Source organism: Seriola aureovittata, chromosome 2 (genome assembly GCF_021018895.1).
Source record: "Seriola aureovittata isolate HTS-2021-v1 ecotype China chromosome 2, ASM2101889v1, whole genome shotgun sequence".
NCBI classification, from domain to species: domain Eukaryota; kingdom Metazoa; phylum Chordata; class Actinopteri; order Carangiformes; family Carangidae; genus Seriola; species Seriola aureovittata.
This window is the reverse complement of record NC_079365.1, coordinates 22,599,232-22,622,709: the sequence shown is the minus strand read 5'-3', so window position 1 is coordinate 22,622,709 and position 23,478 is coordinate 22,599,232. Positions and strand designations below refer to the sequence as shown.

Genomic DNA, 23,478 nt, shown 5'->3' with positions numbered 1-23,478 from the left:
GGTGAAAGGAGGCAGCTGTTTTTGTAATAAATATTTTTGCCGTGTCGTTGTAATTACATTAAAAAATTTAGTCGATTGGGACTCGAGATGATTTTTAAATAAGCGAAACTGGGGTGTTGTTGTGCTTGCCAACGCCTCGGTGAATTGAACTATTTCGGCGTCGAGTTCCGCAACACGACGTGAATCTGCCTTCCACCGTAGCTACGTAAAAAGCGTACAATCCAGGCTCGTCATATTTGCACTCCAGTGTTTCGTCAGTGATGCACTATCCCGTGCTTTCCCCCTATGAGGCATGTCTTCTTCACACTACACCACTCCTGCTTCGTCGCATGAATTCACCGCGCCGTCGCCTCTTCCCAGCTGAACAGGCTACTTCACCGTAGGTTTGGTGTTTGTCCGGCCCACCGCAGCCGCCCGGCAGCTGTGCCCTCTGCTCCTGAAGGCAGTCCCCGTCATGACCTCCTCCTTCTGCTATTTTGCCGAAATTCGCTAAATGGGATTCGTGGCTGGTCCGAGGTTTCCACAGCAACTGGCCATCCGTTTCCACTATTTCTCTAATGAGGACAGCCATACGGATTTAACACGGTTCCTCGCTGCGCGTCTCTGATTTTTGGGCTGAATCTCAAGACGCGTCAAAGGTGAGTTAATTAAACCTCGAGACGTTTTAATGCAAAACAATTAGATTTCTTTCGGGATCACCACCAGGGGTTTTGGTTTGTTGCTGCGCATTTTTCTCATACGGATGTTTTACACACAGCGTCTGATAACCCCCCCTCCTCCTCACATTGACTTGTATTTCATTGTTGCACAGGCCATTCAGTATGTATTGCTCGCACATTTGCTCAGTGCCACTCAGTCTGTGCCAGGGCTATGTTGTTGACGATTTACTACACCCCATACAACATGCAAACCATGTTCAAATTTCAATTTTTTTTTTATCTTTGCCACGATCAAATATACACAGGGAGGACGTGTTAAATCGACTGCGCAAAGAAAATAAAGCCAACAATCCATCGAAATTCAAAATGGAGCTGTAACAGCACCTGTTTTGATTCATCAGGCCGCATATGCGCTGTATGTGAGCTGAAGCCTACGACAGCCACAGCAGCATTGTCGCCTTTTATCCCTGTTCCCATTCACAAATCCCAGTTTACGTGCTTAATGTGGATCAGTTTGGCAAACACGGACTGTGGATGTTTTTTTTTTTTTTTTTTTAATTCATTCCCTCCCATAGCAAAGACGTTATCATTTTGACAGCTGCTATTCCTGTAGGCAGCTACCACCCCACCCCTTGTTTCTTTGAAAGCAGCTTTGCTGACAACAACTGGTGTTTAATCCCGTGGAAATAGATTTTTAATTATGTGGTTAATCTATTTACAGTTGGTTTTGGGCTTTGGACAGGTTCCAGCTAATTTCCATGTGGAAAGTGGATTCAGGTTTGCTGTGATTGAGACACATGAAACATGGGAAAACTCAACATTGGTCTTTTACCAACTGAGCAACCCTAGATGCAATATTATGCTAGGCTCACCTGATAAACGTGAGGCCAACAAGGCATGAGAAAAAAACATCCAAATACTTGGTTGAGAGTGGTTCTTGTAATGACTTCCTCTCAAATGGTGTTTTACAAGATGAGACTGTATACACAATGTTCCCTTTCACAGTGCAGTAAAAGATAGATGTCGGTCTGAGGGCTGCAACTGAAGACTCTTTCTATTATTGATTAATCTACCAAGTATTGTCTTGATTAATTGTTTAATCTATAAAAAGTTAGCACATACTGGAAAAACAGGTTCACAGATCTCAAGATGACATTTTTATGTCTTGTTTTTTTCCAGTTCAGACCACAAATATGTTGAATCATAAAAAGAGGAAGAAAAACTGAAAATATTCCCATTTGAGCCATTTCTGCCCTAAATGTACCTTTTTAAACAGTTTATCAAAATTGGTGCTGATTATTTTTCTGGAGATTGAGCTATTGATTAGTTGCCTAATTGTTGAAACTCTACTTGGCTTTAATTGTAAAACTGGCTCCAACATGTCTGGGAAAAGAGCAAATATTAACCTAATTTATTTCAATATCCTGTATATCACAAAGAAAGGCTGTCTATAAAATTAAATTGAGATTATGTGCTGTCATTAACTAAAGCCTTTGAATTTGTAGAGTTAATCACTTTCTAAGAGTGTGGCACCTCTGACATGAGACAGCTTTTGTGTTCTCTGTCCCCGCCCTTTGCCCTCCCTCACAGAATTAATCATGCTGTAGCAGCCATTTCTCATAGCCTGGATCACTTGCTTCCAGAGCTACCAGTTAAAGATGGACAGAAAACGGAAGTGGGCTTTATCAGCTGAATGCTACAATCTCCTTCTCTTCCTCATCTTTTTCTTCCTCTCACGTGTCCTCTGTGTGTTTGTCACTGAGGAAGAGGGTACATGAGATGGGACAGCTAGACACAGCCTCAGACTCTCTAAAGGGTGTGTGAGGTTTATAAAAGATATGGGGGGGGGACAACAACAGAGAAGATTTTACTCAGGCACTGACACTGAAAGGGGACAAGACTTGATAGTTAAGTGACTGCCTTGTCTTTTCTTTGGCCCTTTTTAAATCAACTGCCCGTTCTCTCGCCTACGCAGGCTATATATATTTGATCTGTGTATTATACATGTATGCGGACTGCACTGTTCCATGTTATCATGCAGCATGTAGCAGAATAAGACAGTGACGCTAATGTGCACATTTCCTCTCATTTTGATCTTGAGGGAACCATCATTGCTCCTCCTCCCTCCCCTCCCCTCCCCTGGGCAAACTGTAATTTTCCCATTCGACTGAAACATTGGCTTGAGCTCCTTCACTCTCTGGAGCACAGTGGCAACTGTTACCGTCTGTTGTGATTCAGTGAGGTTTGTCATGGCCAAATGTGCTTATGTGCCAGACCAGAAATGTACAGCGAGTGTGCTCAGCTTCAGATGGAGGAGTACAAATGTTGGATCAGGCAGACAAAACATGAGAAAGAAACCTGTGCAAAATCATAGATGGGAACGTTTTAACGCTATTACATTCTCCTCAAATCTAAGTTGCACTTAAACATAGCACTTTGAGACAGCATCTTAAGTCATTTGGTGTCTGATTGCTGCAACAAATTGCTGCATTTACAGTATGGAACTTTAGCATCTAGGGCTAATGGTTCATTCAGTTTGTATTATACAATGAAATGAGAAATCAGCAACTTCATTTTCTTCACAGATAACTTGGCAGATAATTGGTAGGCCCTAGGTAAAGGCGCTATGCTCTGGAGCACAACACTGACTGTAGATCATCAAGTATTAAACAAAAATTCAAAGGATAGATAAATAATTTTTCAAGTCTGTCTTAATACAACGCTCATGTTGACCATAATTCTAACCTTTGGTCATTCCTGTCCATGTTTGCTAAGTAGAAGTTCCCTCCTGACAAGAAGTGAGAGACAAATCCTCTTCCTCAAGGTAATTCAGTGCTTCAATGAATGTAACTTTGGAAGATACCCACTCGATTTGACAAACTCAGACTCACAAAGACTTAAACAAGGGCACTCAGAGAGGGTAGACCTCCGCCAAGGCCAACGTCAAACAACATACAACAGAGTTAAGAGAAAAAAAAAATTTGTGTAATCCTGCTGACAAATACTCGAGGAAGGTAGTTCATTTAGCTGGATTACAAAACACATTCTTACAGTTAGTGAGGACTGCAGATTTTGAACCCCATGACTTGTATTTGAATTACAATAAAACGGGATCTCTTTACGGCCAGTATGGACAGGAAGAACAATTACAGTGAGCACAAACTGGGCGTACATATGGGCATGTGAGTATTGTTTTCAGGCAGACTTTAAGGAATGTGAACCTTTCCTTTTTAATTCAGGAAATCAGATTCGAAATGATAGTGGCTGTGGTTTATGCCATTTTCCAAGGCAGACCGGAGAACAGGTACTAATGACACATAATGAAAAATATTGGCCTGATGTGATGCAGTTTAGTTTACCTGAAAGGTGTTTGGACTTGCCTGCTTTATTATCTTACATTCCTTTCAGGGATCTGGGCTCGCTTCCTTTACTTCCCCCATTTCTCTCCAGTATTTCCTTCTCACACCCAGTATTCACTTCATGTGCAGAGACAATTTTATAGATTTTGTAAGACTCAGTCAACACTGAGACTGTGAGAAAGACACAGGTTAGTGATAAAGGTTAGTGATATTGAAGGGCTCCTGAACTCCATTGAGGTTCTGAGGGAAATACCACTCAGAGAAAAGCCTTCTAACGAAGCCCTGTATTTGCCATGAATCCTATCTAATCCTTAAAATCTCCTTTCTCACAACACAACCAGGCACATCTGAAATTCAAATAGTCAGCACGACATTATTAAACCATATTTTTACAGTACCTTTCATACCAGAAAAGCATCTCCTACAGCTTTAGGTTAAGAGAAATACATTGAGAAATAATTAAAAAGAGAAAACACTTTTAACGTGCATACTCACACGCACCAATACAGTCAAAAATTAAATGTGTTCATTTTGATTTAAAACTTAAGTAATGATTTATAATATAGCATGATGACATAATGCCAGATGCAAAGCAACAAGAGTTTCTTTTGAAATAACATTTTGATTTGTGTCCTGGGAAATCAGAAAAATAGAGCTTCTTTGTTACCCCCACCACCCCACCCCATCTTCCTCCTCATCTCCCTCCCCGCTTCCTTCCTCCCATCCCGCCCTCCCACTGCTCAGGTGCCTGTTCTTGTTGCAGTCTCTGGCAGTCGTAGTGGTGTGGTGCAATCTGGTTCTCCCACATTCCTCCGTGCTTCTTTTGGGTGGAAAAACTCACAAGCAATTTAAAATCTCTCTTCCTTATATTTTTCCCATCTTTTTATTTCTCATCTCCCTATGTCTTTGTCAGACTTAACAGTTTTCGGATCTTTATCTGCCCTGTATACATCTGTCATTCATTTCTTTTCATTCGCAATGTTAAAAGGAGTCGCATGTGAGCACTTCTTGATATTTGGGCACACTGACACCATATTAGGAAAAGGCGTGAGGCTCAGTTACAGTGCTAGCTCTATTGTTTACATATGCAGGCTCTGAGGCTTTCAAGGGTACTCTGGTGTGTGCAGCGTCCTGAATAGAGCAAGTACTATGTGTTGGACACTGTGTGCACTGTGACTCTCAAAGGACTTGAATTCTGCCATCACTGTATTGGGATACGTTTGCAGTGCTGGTGGAGGATCATTACCTCTCATCATCAGTGTGTGCTTAGTGTGTTAGTCACTTTTCCAATTGACTTTCTTTCAGCCAGAGGATCATGGTTGAAATGTTCTTTTACCATGCACTTGCCCTGCTGAACTGTCCTGATAATATATAGAGCTGCAAAGGTTAGTCAATTAATCAATGAGTCGAAGAAGAGTAAATTCTTATGAGTTGCCATTATTATGAGTTATTATATTCTTATAGTTCAATTTAGTATAAGAATTTGCTGCTTTTCTTGGTCTTTACATCACAGTAAATTGAACATTTTGGAGCTTTGGATTATTTGTTCAACAATACAAGACATTTGAAGACATTACATTGGGCTCCAGGAAATTGTGATAGGCATTTTTGTCTGGAAAAGGCCAGGGCATCTCTGTACCACCACAATACTTCATTTCTAATGGTATGTTGTGACACATTTTACCTGCTTCAAAAAACACAGCTCCTGTGATTTGGATATTGCACTTAGCCATATTGTAATTTTAATATTTCTATTAATTGTTCAGCCTCAGACCCAACAATCCCTGCACATTTAAAACCGTGTTCACATATCAATATCTATCTACACTGCTTTGTGATGAAATATACTGTCATTACAAAGTTACATTAGGAGAGCTGCAAAACACTTGACTCTTGCTTTGATGTTAAAGTTAAATCATACATACTACAAGGTGCATAGGAAAACTCTACTTAAGTTCATAGTAGTATTTCACATTAGTATAGTGCTTTGAGTATGTAGCAATAAAAACAAAAAGTTTTGACACAGATGTTAAATCTATCAGTTTTGTAATGGGCCCTGTGCTGTGAGTTTCTTGGATCACAACACTACTATCATATTATTTCCACACATTCATTTATCTGAACAGCTATAGACGCAGTGACCCATCCGTAGGGTTAAGTTACAGTACATTACTAGTTTTGAATTTACAGTTATAGATGATTCTGCATTACATCTTCAACCACGCATCTATCGTCTATATATACACATCTGTATATACATATACATGTATCATCTATCTATCATCATCAGCTTAACCAAAGTTAGATATGTGGATGAAACTGCATTGTTAGTTGCAACATATCTAATGTTTTGCTGCATCTTCTTTGCCTTTTAATCCACTCCTAAAGCACTGTACTATTATGGACTTAGATTTGGTTACTAAGCAGCACTGTAGTTCAATGGCAAGCTTTGGGCCAGTAATGGCAGAGTGGGATGAGACCCCAAATACAAGCTTGAGAAAAGCTGTTTTGAATGCCCTTTCTTAAAAAAGTCGGTGTGTGTCGAGCTGAGCCAACTTCATATTCAGTATGATATCAGCTAATTGTTTGTTGTTTGTAAAACTGCATGTGAAGATGTTGCAGTTTGATGTTGAAATATAAATTACATCCAAAAATACACACTGCCAGTTTTTAAGTAGTATTGGCGGTTTGAAGACGATCATTTTACAGTAGTTTTCCCTCAGATTCAAGAAGCTCGAATGTCTGTTTGTTTGCATATATTGACTACGTGGGATGCTAAATATATCTGTTGCATAAGTGCCTCCATTACTGCTTAAAATTCACAAAGACTGCAATCCATCCCACTTTTCTCCTATTTTCTCCTTCACACATCTGGGTTTTCCCTGCTTGTCATGAGCTGGTAGATGTATGAGGCAGTAGCAGAGTCCATTACTGACATCCAGACTAGTGGAGTAAATCCAGCAGTTTCCTGGTCACACAATTCACACAGTCTTGTCCATCTTTTTCTGCAGGCCTATAGGCCCATCTCAGTGTGACTCAGTGTTGCACCATGGGATACTTTAACCCCCCAGTGCGCCAGATTACATCCTGGCAGGAGTTGAATCAAAGCTTGCATGACTGTACGTGTGTGCCTGAAATCACTCACGCTCACGCACACACTCGCTCACGCACACTGTCAGCAGCTTACACACCCACACTCTTCCACAGTGGGATCCTCCTGTGTCTTTGAGAGTTCCCATACCTGTGTAATTATGTTCTGCTTGCACATTACATTTAAAACACCCATTAAGCCTCAGCTGTCCATGCAGTATACAACAACCACCTACACATTCTTTTTTCAGCCACTGCTAGTTCCTTTCTCCTTGTCTGTTAATAACCCACTCTTGTCCTGCCTATCAGACTCACACAAGTGTGTTGGAAACACTTAGACGGATACATGCATGTGTTGGAAAAAGGATGTTAGACTCAACTGTGGTTGAGTGTTCGTGCGCGATAGAGCCTTGTTTCCGAAAGACTAAGGAACAGCTGCTCGCGCACATAAACGCACATACGCACACACACACACGCCTACACACATGGCGCATACACTGTCTGGAACTGAGAGTGCCTCTATTCTCAAAGGAACAAGGCTGTTTCATGAGTGTATGACTGTCTCTGTTTCAGCTGGCCTGAAATAGCCGGTCTCACATTGAGTCACTCTACAGTGCCTTGAGGGGGTAGGATTGGACTTGGTGTGTGAACACGGCACTCAAGCTTTCTGTGGCTGCATTTGACTGTCTGAGCATGTTTGTCTTTGTCTGCGCACATGATGACAGTGCACTCTTGACTTGTTGCATTCATCAGGCCATAATGGATGTATTCGACGTCAGGATGGAAAGAAGAAGAAGCAGCAGTATACAGTAATAACCTGGAAAAGACAAAACAGTTTCTGTCCTTGTCAGTTCGCCAGTACCAACACTCTTTTGTTTGAAGCTTTGTTTTCCTTGTAGGTGCTTATTGATTCAGAGTAGATTGAATCAACAGATAGGAATGACCTTGAATGTATGTGTGTTGACTGTTTCAAGGTGTCCTGTTCTCTGAGTATTTGCATGCTAAACGGTTCTAACTGAACCTGGAACAGCTCCAGAGATAGTCTGAGGTGGATTAGGAGAGCCAAAGTGAATGTGAGGCTCACAGCCCACACTGCTCAGAGGAGGTTTTGGTTGAGAGAGGACGAATAGTAACTGAAACAGGTTCAGATCCCAGCTTTCGTGTGCTGTTTGAAGTCTTACATTTGAGCCAATATTTATAAAATATATATTATGTATATGTAAAGGATTGATAAAAGCTTATTATTTAATTTTAATAAGAGTTTAAAGTAGACATGCAAATGCCCACCTGTAAGTAAAAACACGAAATGCATCACTCGGTAAAAGCAAGACAATTTTTGAATTTTGCTATAAAAACATTTTTATTTACAAAAACTATTGAATTGGGGCTGCAATTAATTTTCTTTTATCAATTATTCTGTGGATTATTTTTACAATCAATCAATGCATAGTCTGTCTGTAAAATGTAAAAGGTGATGTTTCCACATGTTTTGTTTTTTCCAGTCAACAGTCCAAAATCCAAGAAGAGAAAAGATATTTAAATTAGAATGAAGGGAATAATGATAGAAGAGCAGCAAATTGTTACATTGGAGAAGTTAAAACCAGATGAAAATTTAAAAACAAAAGGAAAAAAAGATGAATCATCGTGATCATTTAATCAATCAATCAATTATTGAAATAGCTGGTGATTATTGTTCTGTCAGTCGACTAATCATTTCAGTCCTCTTTGGCATAAGGTGGTAACTACCCAGCAGAGGCCTTGTTTTTATGCCCTGGGACTTAAAGTACTGCATTCTTACTCATCACTGGCTCTCGACCCAGGTCTGCACATGGGGGCGGGCAAGAGCAAGCCCAAGGAGCCGGGCCAGCGCTCCATGAGCCTGGATGGCACCATCGGCACAGGCTCAGACAGCGGGCACTTCCACCACCTGGGCCCCGCCCAGCAGACCCAAACCCCAAACAGGAGCCCTGCCGTTGGAACAGGCAGGCGGGGGCATCAAGGGCAGCACCAGCACGCCCCAACAAACACTCCTGAGTTGGCTCTTTTTGGAGGGGTGGACCACACAGGCACCATCACCTCGCCTCAGAGAGGACCTCTGTCAGGTAGGAAACATTGTGAGATTGGTTAAGTGTTTCAAATAGTGACCCAGATTAATTTTAATTTCATCAACAGCTCAATTTAAAGGTGCAATCACGGAAAATGTATCGTAGACGCACTTTTGATGAATGATAATTGTAAGTGCGCTGCTCACTGACAAATGAGCTGCACTTCCTGTGATTACCACAGAATGAAAGTCAACTTGTGTTTTGCCAGTTAAATGCTTTTAATGTGAATCTGCAGCAGTAGGAAATGTTTGGTTTTTATTGGCAGCAACTTAATACAGCATTTTTCCAGGAATGTTGCCATAGACACCCACTTCTGAATGCTTCAAATATATAAATGTTGCAATACTTTCATCAGGGGGCCTCAGGCTCAATCACCATTGTGTTACCTCATTCGGCGATAGGGACTTAACAGAAATTTATTTGAATGAAAATCTTTGAGATTGCCACTTTAAAGCAATAGTTCCACATTTCATACCAAGAGTTAGATGAGAAGATTTTTACACCACTCTCATATCTGCATGGTAAATATGAAGCTACAGCCAGCAGCTAGTTCGCTTAGAGTTTCAGAAAGTAGAAGCAAAGCAATCGGCAAAAGTCTGAGACCAATGGGAAAGTGGTCTCAGACTTTTGGACCAAACTATATATAAAAACTGATTTACAGAGTCAAATTCTTATGGAAAAATAATTGAAAGCTTTTTCCTACCATCAGGTGACCCACACTTTAAACCTTGTCTTTGACTTTGAATCTCTGTCCAGATTTTACTTGACATTGAGCTGTAATGTGTCTAGACCAGCCAGATGGTTAGGTTAATGTTGCTCCATCCAGACAGCGGAGGGGCTGCTGGTGTATCAGGAGAGGTTTTTCCGGTCGCCTCCTCCTGCCATGCATCTAATGACCTGATCGATGATTAGCTGGAGAGTTCCCAGGTTTAGATCACAGGTTCATTAACAGGAAAGTGTAGAAAGCTACACAGAAAATAGAAAACCATTGATATGATGGCTTTGTCCTTCATGGACGATCGGTCACAAGCAGTCTGAATGTCGATATTTCTCATTAGGCCCTGGCAAATTGTTTTATACAGATACAGTGGTATGAAAAAGTTTAGGCACCCCTGACGATTTCCATTATTTTCATTTATAAATCACTGGGTGTTTGGATCAGCAATTTCATTTTGATCAATCAAATAACTGATGGACACAGCAATATTTCAGTAGTGAAACAAGGTTTATTGGATTAATAGAAAATGTGCAATATGCATCAAAACAAAATTAGATAGGTGCATAAATTTTGGCACCCCAACAGAAAAATCACATCAATATCCAGTCGAGCCTCCTTTTGCAAAAATAACAGCCTCTAGATGCTTCCTATAGCCTCTAATGAGTGTCTGGATTCTAGATGAAGGTATTTTGGACCATTCCTCCTTACAAAACATCTCCGGTTCAGTTAGGTTTGATGGTTGCCAAGCATGGACAGCCCGCTTCAAATCATCCCACAGACTTTCAATGATATTCATGTCTGGGGACTGGGATGGCCATTCCAGAACATTGTAGTTGTTCCTCTGCATGAATGCAGATTTTGAGCAGTGTTTTGTGTCGTTGTCTTGTTGAAATATCCATCCCCGGCGTAACTTCAACTTTGTGACTCACTCTTGAACATTATTCTCAAGAATCTGCTTATATTGAGTGGAATCCATTCGACCCTCAACTTTAACACAATTCCCAGTACCGGCACTGGCCACACAGCCCCACAGCATGATGTAACCTCCACCAAATTTTACTGTGGGTAGCAAGTGTTTTTCTTGGAATGCTGTGTTCTTTCGCCGCCATGCATAACGCCCCTTGTTATGACCAAATAATTAAATCTTTGTTTCATCAGTCTACAGCACCTTATTCCAAAATGAAGCTGGCTTGTCCAAATGTGCTTTTGCATACCTCAAGCAACTCCATTTGTGGCGTGTGTGCAGAAAAGGTTTCTTCTGCATTACTCTCTCATACAGCTTCTCCTTGTGCAAGAGCGCTGAATTGTTGAACGATGCACAGTGACACCATCTGCAGCAAAATGATGTTGTAGGGCTTTGGAGGTGGTCTGTGGGTTGTCTTTGACCGTTCTCACCATCCTTAGCCTTTGTCTCTCCGATATTTTTCTTGGCCTGCCACTTCTGGCCTTAACAAGAACTGTGCCTGTGGTCTTCCATTTCCTCACTATGTTCCTCACAGTGGAAACTGACAGCTGAAATCTCTGAGATAGCTTTTTGTAGCCTTCCCCTAAACCATAATGTTGAACAATCATTGTTATCAGGTCATTTGAGAGTTGTTTTGAGGCCCCCATGTTGCCACTCTTCAAAGGAGAGTCAAAGAGAAGAACAACTTGCACCTTAAATACCTTTTCTCATGATTGGATGCACCTGTCTAAGAAGTTCAAGGCTTAATGATCTCACCAAACCAATTTTGTGTTCCAATTAATCAGTGCTAAGTAGTTACAGGTATTCAAATCAAAAAAATGACAAGGGTGCCCAAATTTTTGAACAGCCTTTTTTTCACGTCTGATTTAATTTCATACAACTTAATATTGCTACACTAAAAATCTTTGTCTGGAAAATACCCCAGTACTCAGCTTTTATTAGAAAATGAATGGCATGCCACTGTGATCATTTTCTGTGAAGACGGAGTAAATTATTATGCAGCCTCAGAGGGGGGCCCAAACTTTTTCATACCACTGTATGGAGCAGAGGCAAAATAGATTTATAGCTTTACAGTGGAAGGAGCAAATCATTATCATCAAGGGGCAGACTTGTATTATGGAAGTTAGATTGTGGAAGTTAATGTGAAGGGGGGCATAAAAGGGAAGTACCATCGTCTTATATTACATTGTTCCCTAAATACATATTTCCGCTGTGCGTGTGTGTGTGTAACTGTGTTGTTTCTTGCAGGAGGTGTCACTACATTTGTGGCGCTGTATGACTATGAGTCACGGACAGCATCTGATCTGACCTTTAGGAAAGGCGACAGGCTGCAGATTGTCAACAACACGTAAGAATCCGTCATCCGTCTCTCTCTCCCCCTCTGATGCCACAACTTCACAAAAATCTAAATTAACAGATTTGTTGACGCAAATGTGAGCGTTAGTGTGCACATCGTGTGTGTGAATGAACACAGTGGGAGTCAGTAACTGTGGAGCGATCCAGACAGCAGAGTCCTGATACTCCCCATCTGTTGACTAAAGCAGAGCAGAACGGCACTTTGCAAACACACTCACAGGGCAACTGTCATCATCATAATCTTTGAGACACTTTGTAGAGAGAGCCTGCTGTAGCAAGATTCACACTTGCATTCCTTTCCTCTACACAGATAACACCTAAAAAAAAAAAAAAAAAAAAAGTGTTTTCCTGTAGGATATCAGCACATGTTGATGTCTGTCTGTGCTGTGGGGTGATTTAGTTAGAAGGAACAGAATGTAGATTTCAGTAGTAGGAAGAGAAAATTGATATGCATTTAAAAACTGCTGTTTTCAAGCCAAAGCAACTGGAATATAATTCTCACACAGGTGTTTGAAATCAGATTAGTGTTGGGTTTTTTTTTCTTTTTCTACACGCTCTTTCCATAACTTCCTGCCATAAGTCTGGTCTGCTGTTTTTTATATATAGTCTGGCACTACATAGCAGGGCTGGAAATATTATTAATTCATTCTTAATTAATTTATAACAATGAAACAGTACATCATCTACATTACAAAACACTACTTGGTGCATGGAAGTTATTATATAAATTTTTAATGTGGATAATGAGTTGGAAGCAGTGAAACTGTATCTGTGAGACTATAAAGTGAGTCCAGAAATCCTACGTGATATGAGCATTTGATCATTAATGGAAAGTAAATAAGAGATACTTCTAGAACAAACTGCACTGAAATGGAAAGTAGAACTTTAAAACTTGAAAAACCCTGCGGTTCGTGCAGCCCCACTGTGTAGTCCCACAGCATATCCAGCTCCTCTGCTATCTGTCTGTGCTGTGCTGCTTGCCTTGCTGTGTCTCCTTGCTTTGTTTTGATGTGTCTGCTGTGTCTGTTATCTCTCCCCCCTCTCTTTCTTTCTCATGCTTCATGGTTTCTCCTAGGAAAAAGTACAGCTTCAGGTCAGTAATACTTAATGCAATAAAAAAAAAATCAAAGGCAACCTTTTGTTCACAGTCCCTTCGCTGCTGCACAGATTTGTGTTGTCATGCTCATAGTGTAACTGCAGTGAATTAGAACATATTAAAGAGATACACTGAGTGGACTAACTTACTTGGTAGGCAACACATTGTTTGTCTCTGGATATACAGTCTTTAACTGTCTAAAATGCAAACTGAGGGACTGCAAGTGGAATAAAAGGTTGCTTATGTCTGTCTCTTTCCTTTCCTAACATTGAGTTTCTCTTCACATCACTCTGTGCACTAAGGTGTGGTGTGACTCAATCAAATCCAACCAATCTTTGAGCTTCTCCTGTTTGTAAAGAACATTATAGGTCTTCAACTTGTGTCAGATTTCAGCTTTCTCACTAAGACATGTCAAGTGAAATGTGTGTTGATACGATAATATTCACAGGAGTCTTCTTATTGGGAACAAATCCAGTGAAAAGACCTCAATGAACTGATCCTACTGATAAGTGTTGGCCTCTGTAGCTAAAGTCTGATGTCGCTTATTCCCCTGTGCCATGGACTGTAGCTGTTGTCCAAAAACTATTAAATATAAATGAGCCACACCGTTACACCTGGTGACCTGTTCCTTGATTGGCGTTTTAGCTTAATTTAAGTCAATCAAACATCTGCTCTTCTTTCAAATACCCATTAGCTAGTGAAATATGTACAGCATTTAGTGTAGTGTAACAAACACAGCGTTTAGTCTTGTTTGATTACCTTGACTAAAAAATGGAACTATACATTTGTGAACCATTTTTAAAGAAGGAACCAATTGGCTTGGGACTTTCACAGACAGGGTAGGGAAGTCGGTAAGTACCCAAGTACTTGTTGGTGTTGTTGGTCTTTTCATGGGATTTGTTGACATAAAAACAATGTAGAATAACAACAGTGTTATCTTTTTAGAGTTCTTCATCTATCACGTCTCAACTTGCAGATCATTAATCCAAGAAATATTAATGGTTGCCTCGGTCAGTTTCTGTTTATTGTTGACTGCCTTGCTCACTGTCTCTCTCGCTTTCTGTCACAGAGAAGGGGACTGGTGGCTCGCTCGCTCCCTGACGACAGGCGAGAGTGGTTATATTCCCAGCAACTACGTGGCTCCGTCCGACTCCATCCAAGCAGAAGAGTACATTATCCTCTAATTGTTTCACTCTTGCAGTTTTTTTTTTTCCTACAGAGATTTAAAGTCAGTTTCAGCAGAATCTGAATGTAGTTTTACTCTCTTTGCATTATGATGTCGAATATATAACAAAGCTTTTTCTACAAGCTAACATAACGAGTGAAGAGACAAAGTCCTCACATATATATCATCCTATACAGTCTTCTACATTTTCACTCTAAATGTGTCACTGCTCCAGACGCTCAGTCGTAGCTTGTCGCTGATCTTATTCTCCGTGGCCCACTTTGGCAGGTGGTATTTTGGGAAGATCACTCGGCGTGACTCCGAGAGGCTGCTTTTGAACCTACAGAACAGACGAGGAACCTTCTTGGTGAGGGAGAGCGAGACCACTAAAGGTGAGAGAGCAGACGTTGGGCTGCAGTTGTTAACGACGGTCCTATTAACTCTTCTTCCTTTCTCAGTGTCTGTTCATAATTGTCTATCACGCCATGTTGGTTTTCCACATGTGGCACTTTGTCACTTAAACATCTAATGGGCTAGTGAGGTAGCGACAGCAAGTTCTTCCCAAAGCTATTTAATGTCCAGAATGGTTCATTTTAAATGTAAATATAATGTAAACTAGTTTAACTTTAACCATAAGTAATTACTTTAAAATGTTGCACCCATTTTAGGTCAGTAAGAATTACTTGTTTATCGAGATTAAGCCAAGTTTTTGTTGCAAATAATAATAAATCAGTCAACTGAAATCTGCATCTATTTTGAAAGTTTATTATTTTTTCAGTGATTGCAGCTCTAATGAAACTATAAAATGATCAGTGAGTGTAACAGAGCAGCAGAGCTTTTGAATTGTGCTTTGCATGTTAGCAAATGCATGCGTTATCAGAGAAAATCCTCTCTACAAAACATGTTTAATAAAAAGCTTTTGCACTCAGAGGAAGTCATGACACTTTTCCAGTGTCCCTGGAGCTTACTCCACGCAGCAGATGTGATCTTACTTTGAAATAAGTAGTTCTTCAGGGACTTAATTTAAGAGGCAGAACCTCATAATTAAGTCATTTGTTAACTTTCACCCAGGCCTATGGCGCTGTAATCTCAGTTCTCTGGGCTTGTGGCAGAGTTTGCATCTTTCTCTGAAAGTCTGCAGTGAACTGGTCTCTGTGACGTAGGTAGACTCTTTAGGGGGTTGTTTTGGATGAAGTGTGGTGCAAAGGGAAAAGAGTGGAGTGGAGTGCATTGGGGCTTGTGAATGGAAAGGGGTGAATCACTCTGCCAGAACTAGGTCAACCTAGGAGGGTGCTGGATTTCCCCCCGGCTATAAGTCTCTGTTCTCCCAACACGCACACACACACTGGGAGAGGGGAGGAGAGGCATGAAGAGGGGGAAGAACAGTAAAGGGGGGAGACTCTTAGGAAAGGGGGAGGATCAGGGAGAGGAGGAGGAGGAGCTCTGGCCGGAGGTGTGTTGTCCTCAGAATGCGTCCTTTATTAGATGTGAGTTGTGACGTTCATAGTGTGACAGATGAGCAGAAGCCGCTCATATGTTTTACAAAGTGTAAATCGTGCAAGACACATCTGATCATTTGTAAGGCTCAGGATAGAAGCACACAAGTCTTGACCCAATTTAGATATCTAATCATGGGGAGGTGAAAATCCATTATTTTAGCTTTTGTTAAAGGTATTTGTGGCCTCCATCTTAAACATATGAACAGAAAAATTATGTGAAATGGGTAAAAGGTTTTCATAGTTGTGTCCATACATAGTGTGACGGTACCTCTGGTCAATATACTCTTAGTTCAGTGGATAAAACGTGTGGGACGTGTGTCTTGACTGCACTGGCGACAGAGGAATAGTGAACATCAGTCAGCAAAACTCTAGATCAAAGAGTTGAGTTTTCATTTTCTTTTACTGTGGAGCTTAGGTTTGCTAAGTCTGTTGAATCACTTATTAAAATAGACAAGTTTGATTCCTGTTGATGTATGTAAGATTTTAGTTGTTATTGATATTTTCTGATTTAATATATCTATTGCTTTTCTTGTGTCACAACCTCTTAACATTTCTTGTTTTAATGCTTGTGAAATCTAGCTTTCTGAGAAGTTGCTGAAGAAAACAAATTCTCGTTAAATCATACTTTACTTAGCAGTGGGCCATGGACAAGGACATAAAGGCTTAGCTGAATTTCCTGGGCCTTTTTAAAGGGACCAACAGAGACTTGCCCAGCACAGCTGCTAGGAAACTCCAGTGAGCAGCTGTCACACAGGCCCAGATACGCCTGCTTTTATTGTTCTAACCTGTTCAAAGTCTTTTGTCTTCTCTTGTTCACAGGGGCATATTGCCTGTCGGTCCTGGATTTTGATAACACCAAAGGCCTGAATGTTAAACATTACAAGATCAGGAAGCTGGATAGCGGAGGTTTCTACATCACCTCCCGCACCCAGTTCACCAGCCTACAGCAGCTAGTCTTCCACTACCGCAGTGAGTCATCAGTCGTGTCTGTTTTCTAACAGTTGAGAGACGTCAGTGGCTTTGATAGTTGACCTTTTATGATGCTGTTGCTCTTAACCTGCTCTTACCTCTTTCATCCTTTTTCCTTCTTTCAGAGCACTCTGATGGGCTGTGCCACGCTCTGACAGATGTGTGTCCTGTGGCCAAACCTCAGACCCAGGGACTCGCCAGGGACGCCTGGGAGATCCCCCGAGAGTCGCTCCGCCTCGACCTTAAACTGGGACAGGGCTGCTTTGGAGAAGTCTGGATGGGTGAGTACTACACACCACCTCTTTCTAGGGGAATTAGATGAATCCCTCAAACAGGTTATGGTTGAATGTACAAAATAGGAGGATGAATTTCTCTTTTCGTGAAGTGTATTGATGAGTTAAGTCCTGGTAAAAGCTATTATAGCTAATTGATTTCTTATCAAAGAAATAGTTTAATATTTTGGGCAATGTGCTTATTTGCTTCCTGGCGGAAGGTTTAAGTCTACATTATGTCAGAAAGTTATATGCCAAACTTATAATGCTGTGTTTTCTGACAGGCACATGGAACGGTACGACGCGAGTAGCCATCAAGACCCTAAAGCCTGGAACCATGTCTCCGGAGGCCTTTCTTCAGGAAGCACAGGTCATGAAGAAGCTGAGGCACGAGAAGTTAGTCCAGCTGTACGCTGTGGTGTCTGAGGAACCCATCTACATTGTGACTGAGTATATGAGCCAAGGTAATACAGGATAGAGACGGTAACTACAGCTGGGTGTCCACCTGCCAAACAAATGTGTCTGTAGCAGTATAAAAGTGTTAAAAGGAACATTCATAATCTTTGCCTAAAATAAATGCTTTTGTCTTGGCATTGAGCAATATTTAAGGACTGATACTTGTACATAAGGATTTAGCTGTTTTTTTACCACTATGGGGTGTTTGGTCAAGACAAGCATCAGGTACATCGGCACAATTGCTTACAGTGTTCCAGTGTCATCCCTTTGTCTGCCAGTCTGCGTATGTGTCTGTGTCTGGTCTAAAACAGGAGAGTCATCCCCATTACTGATTACTGTACCATTACTGTAGTTAATTACACAAGACACACAAACCCAAATCCTAATAAGTGACAAAAGTAAGAAAACAGGCAAAGAGGAATCAACTGAACACAAACCTAAACTTACACACAACCACACAACAGGCTCTGTAGCAGTTAACTGAACAGTCTACTTACCTCCTGTCACAACTGGGAGGATTTACTTGGATAAAGTCCTGTCACAGTGACCGACTGGGGACACTGCCCTCTACATGACACAGGGATTTCTGCTGCCGGTCGGGGCTGGTTGTTACGGTGATTCATTGGCTCTAACAAGTACACCACCAGAGCCTTTTCTACAGTACAACTATCTAAGCATTTCTAACAATACCCAGCCCCAACTTGCACTTTGTGGTTCAAGTAGTTAATTGCCATTTAGTTAATTAGTGTTTAGTGACTATTTTCCATTGAACACATAATGTGCTACAGTAGTTTTTTTCTAAATACTGCAGCTTTGGTTTTGATTTTGCAGGTAGCTTATTGGACTTCCTTAAAGGGGAAGCTGGAAAGTTGCTTCGTCTGCCTCAGCTGGTAGACATGGCAGCTCAGGTAAAATTACACTTACATTCACTTACATTATGGTTTCTTGTGCACTGCCACATATAACCATCCAGAATTCACACACTAAAAACTGAAAACAATATCCTTCCTATAAAATCTCGCTCCCCTCCCTCCGTCCAGATTGCTGCGGGCATGGCCTACGTGGAGAGGATGAACTATGTCCACAGAGATCTGCGTGCTGCCAACATCCTGGTGGGAGATAACCTTGTGTGTAAAGTGGCTGACTTTGGTCTGGCAAGACTCATTGAAGACAATGAGTACACTGCAAGACAGGGTAAGTTCACACTACCTCTTCCCACAACAGATTATTCTTTCGTTTCTATTAATATAAAATTGAAAAGACACATGGGAGAAAATCTAAACAGACATGATATTGTAGCTACAACTCAAGAGTCACAGAAGTATGGGTTTGGTTACAGATGAAAAATGATAACTAAGAAAAGAAAAATTTTAGAAAAGACATGTTCTAAAATGTAAGCATGTTTATTTTATTCTTCAGCATATTGCATTTACATTTTACTCAATATATTTTTTTGGGGGGGGGTTAATTCCTGTGATCCTTTAGGAGCTAAGTTCCCAATCAAATGGACAGCACCGGAGGCGGCTCTGTACGGTCGCTTCACCATCAAGTCAGACGTCTGGTCCTTTGGTGTGCTGCTCACAGAGCTGGCAACTAAAGGCAGAGTCCCCTATCCAGGTAAAGCCTCCACTAACCAACAAAGACTAAGCATAATATACACAAACAATACAATATTAGTATTATATAGTATATTAGTATTTTCTGACATTTTAATAGATCAAACAAAAAATATTAGTAGATTAACTGATTATGAAGAGTCCATAGCCCTAAAAATGATAAAATTATAGAATGGGGTAATTTGATATTTTAGGAATGTAGATGATAAACATCAAGCATTGACTGACACAATACCAATATTTTTGATGTTGGTATTTTTTAAATTACCTCATTCCATCCAACCGATTAACTGCATTAAAAGAACTGATTTGATTTTGAGGAATAAGCTGTGTTTGTCCCTAAATCTAACTTCCTGTTCTTCTGTGCAGGAATGGTGAACCGTGAGGTGCTGGACCAGGTGGAGCGCGGCTACAGGATGCCCTGCCCCGCGGAGTGCCCCAGCTCCTTACACGAGCTCATGCTTTCCTGCTGGAGGAAGGACCCGGAGGAGAGGCCTACATTTGAGTACCTGCAGGGCTTCCTAGAGGACTACTTCACCTCCACAGAACCCCAGTATCAGCCTGGGGAGAACCTATAGAACCACATACTAAACCGAAACCGAGGGTCAAGAACCTCAACACAGAACGACCTGCACTAACCGACCTCAGAGGAACGCCTGTGAGAGGATCTGAGCCTGTGAAACTCACCTGGGAGGAACTTGAGATTCTTCTGTGAAAGCAAAACCGAGATAGAAACCCCCCCGTCCCCCTCCCCCCTCCCCTCTGTGCCATTAAGGAACTGCTGCAGAAGAACCTGGAGAACCTCCTGCTTGAAAGCACTAACTGTTTAGTTTAGGTTCACCCCACAGGAATGAGGTTCAGAGCGGGAAGAGTAGAACTCTTGCTGGACAAATTCTGATTTGACTGAGGGACTGCACTTGCGGGTAAATGTCTTGCAACTGATGTGGGAGGAACCGAATCAGGAATCAGGACTGATGGAGCAAGAGGGAAAAAGAAGCAGCCTCAAAGAGAGAAGGAAGAAGAGGGAAAGTCAAGGGAGGATATTTCAGTTGGGCATGAGCTGTTTAGCAACACCTCCTGCTTTCCCTCTTCTGTCATGTCTCTTTCCCCTCGTCTGGTACCTTTTCCGCCCACAGAAGAGCACTGCCACTGTGGCTCAGGTGCCAAAGGAAAGTCTGTCTTGCTTAAATTGTCCTTTATCTCCCTTCTTCCTCTCTCCTCGTTCTCTATTTCTGTCTAACTTTCAGTATCTCTCCAGTTTTCTCAAGTGCTGCTTCTTCAAAGTGTCTCCAAATAACTCAGCTCTGGAACTCTACTTTGCATCTTTATTTATGTTTACTTGGACAATATACGTCCTGTGGTTTAAGGTTTTGGTCAGTTGCAGACAAAAGTTCCTGATTTCTCTTTTATTATTTCTGTGATAATCAATAGGCAAGGTTGTTAGAACCACTACCACGGTAGTAGTGCCAGGTAAATGTACTCTACAGGCAGGTTCTGTAATGCTGAAAATTGGGTCATTTCAATTCAAATTTGAGGCCTTTATCTCATGTTTGTCCCGTCTTTTTCCAGCTGTATCTATCTACACTGAACGGTCTTTGTGGCCTGCTGGATCCAACCTCGATGATTAAAGCTGATTCTGATGCAGATAGTGTTTGATTGCTTGTTGTTTTGATTGAGCTTGATTTAACTGGAAAGTCGCATCGAAAATAATCAGCACTGTTGTGGTGGCAGTACAGAGCAGTTTTAATAGTTACCAGCTCATTTCCTCAGAGGCATAAACGGGGTAAGTGTCATCAAACATTTATGTGACCTACTAAGAGGCTGATCTGGCTACCAAACAAATAATATTACTGTTCAATATCCAACTCAGCTCAAGATGGGAAAACCCTGAGAGTAAAAGCCTGCTGTGTTCTGTGCCAAACAAAAAACACATTTCTTTACTGCTGTCTATGTATATACTGTTTTATTATCAACAGGCTTTCTTGGGGGTTTTAGTTCTTTAACAGGCAACTGTTTACTTAAAAGATACAATTAAAGTCTCTGCACCATTTCCCCAGTAAACATCATGTTAGTGAGTGGACAGGACAGATAAACCTGCTACTGTTTGCTTAAGGATTAAAAGGGTTTTTACCCACCTCACAGCTGTTGTGATCATAAAAATATGCAACCAGGCAGCCCTAATGAAAGTGTAAAACTTTGATCAGGTAACCCCAATAAAACTGTGTTTATGACTTACTATACGAGTTGATTTTGAAACCAGTTAGCATGCTTTTGTGCCGTTCTTCTCTTGACCATTGGCTGGGTTTGTATTTATGCTGTAATGTACATCAACATGTGTATGTTTACTCAAGGTTCAGGTTAGGTTGAGGCGAGGGGGGGGGGGTCATAAACAAACATCGTAACATTTGTGCCATCGACCTATAATTAATTTTTTTGATATCTTATCCACTGCTGCCAGTTCTCAATGTCATACTGTACATACTGTAGCTCTTTAGGGTTGGTTTTGTATCTTGTACGCCACTTTCAAATGGCAGATATTTATGTTGAGTGTCGCACATTTCACAGTGGTTTGGTTTATGACGTAGTTGATACAGCAACAGTAGATATGATTATAGCTTATTACCAACAAATACTATGAAACCAGTCATCAAAGTATGAGCCATGCAGCAATAAGTCAGAGGATAGCCCATGCCCGCCAAAACCCTGCAATTATTATCCATTGATGATGAATGATGACGGCTAATTTAATCAGTAACGTGGACGACCCTGAAACCACAATGAGAAAAGGAGTTTGGGTTGTTATATCGTATGAAAATGAGGTCAAAGATGTAAATAGTATCTTAAACAAATGACTGTGACTATCATGTAATTTGTTTTTGTATAGTTTTATTTGAACTGCACCTCCATGCTGAGGTTTTTACAGTGACGCACGCCTGCTCCCCAAAATGTTTTAATAATAAGATGCTACTGTAAATTAGGCTTATGGAATGTTTTTATTTTTTAAAATATTGGACTTAATATAAAATCATATTCTGTTTGAAACCTCTATATCTGCAAAAGACAATAAAAAATTCGGCTTGGTGCATATATTTCCAAGAACATGTACACGATCAGCGCTTTCCTCTTTTGAAATGGGAATTACCCGGTTTGTTCTGACGCACTGAGCCGCCTGTCAGTCAATGGGACAATGTGGAAGTTGATGGGCTCATGACAAGTGTGAGTAGCCAAGGTCTGATTGGATTTTTCTGTGCCATATTAAAGACGTGTCTCAGTCTTTTTGTTGTTGTTTTTTTATTTTTATTTTTTTTTATAAATCTATGCAGTTTCAGTCTGGCATTCCTGCAATTTTATGGCCATTTTATTCTAAAGTCAAAAACAATGATCATAAACAGAAGGTGTGAGCATTTTGTAAGGACTTCTTTTGTCTTTTTTTTTTTTTTTTTTTTGTTCTGATGTAACAGGATTGAAATGGGTGTTGTGCCACTTTATGTTGATCTTATGTTGTGCAATAAATTATATTTCAAATGTGTTTTGATAAGGGTGTGTGCTGGTGTGTGTGCTGTCATGTGACCTAGAGATGCCACACTCGCTCGGGCATGACTCTGCCATTTTTCTGAGTAAGCGCGATGAGTATGCTGCACCACGAGCTGCCTGTTCAGAGAGGTGAGCATGTGATGTGAGGATCATCATGTGAGTGGAGTGAAGTATAATGAGAAAAGGTTACATTTTCTGATGTCAGATGAGGAACTGAGTTCAGTTGAAAAGGAAGCCTCAGAGAAATTGTCACTTCAAGCGCTCAAAAGTAAAGATAAAGTTATCAGCTGAAGCATGAGCACAGAAAGCCGTTGTATCACGTATGAACAGTGGAAGTTAGAAGAGCTGTGGAAGTTTGTTTTTTTGTTGTGTAGAAGTGAAGATCTGAAACCTGGAAGGGTTTGAAGTGTCAAAGTGTAGGCGATGAAAGGAGCTGAAATGTCATCTGTCAGTGAGCCTGATGATGTGCCGGTATTTCTGGGACATTGAAGCAAAGGAAAGGGTAAAATTTCATGAATGAAATCAGTTTCTTCCGTAGTCTGTGATGTTCAGATCACATTTTCAAAGGCGTACTTTCTGTATCAGACTAGAGTGGACAATACTTTCATTTCTATGTTGTG

The 23,478-nt window shown here is 40.9% G+C and overlaps 1 protein-coding gene across 2 annotated transcripts; it reads left to right on the top strand.

The window, feature by feature from the left end:
* Positions 1-44: 44 nt before the first annotated feature.
* On the top strand, positions 45-22,853 carry LOC130181167 (proto-oncogene tyrosine-protein kinase Src-like). 2 transcript variants are annotated; one of them, XM_056395022.1, is made up of 13 exons: positions 45-638; positions 8,929-9,210; positions 12,144-12,243; positions 13,327-13,344; positions 14,417-14,515; positions 14,801-14,904; positions 16,831-16,980; positions 17,106-17,261; positions 17,537-17,716; positions 18,540-18,616; positions 18,749-18,902; positions 19,194-19,325; positions 19,694-22,853. In XM_056395022.1, exons 2-13 carry the CDS (start codon positions 8,937-8,939, stop codon positions 19,900-19,902), a joined length of 1,653 nt encoding a protein of 550 aa, XP_056250997.1. In that variant the 5' UTR covers positions 45-638; positions 8,929-8,936; the 3' UTR covers positions 19,903-22,853. The 2 variants fall into 2 exon arrangements, with proteins under 2 accessions (XP_056250997.1, XP_056251006.1); XM_056395031.1 differs by lacking the exon at positions 13,327-13,344 and having other exon boundaries at positions 49-638.
* Positions 22,854-23,478: the final 625 nt, after the last annotated feature.

What these genes read in the sequence shown, in the direction of transcription:
- LOC130181167 (XM_056395022.1), top strand. Translation starts at nt 8,937, where the DNA reads ATGGGGGCGGGCAAGAGCAAGCCCAAGGAGCCGGGCCAGCGCTCCATG. An exon ending in TGGTAGACATGGCAGCTCAG is followed by an intron (nt 18,617 to 18,748) that starts GTAAAATTACAC and finishes CCCTCCGTCCAG; the next exon opens with ATTGCTGCGGGCATGGCCTA. An exon ending in TGAGTACACTGCAAGACAGG is followed by an intron (nt 18,903 to 19,193) that starts GTAAGTTCACAC and finishes GTGATCCTTTAG; the next exon opens with GAGCTAAGTTCCCAATCAAA.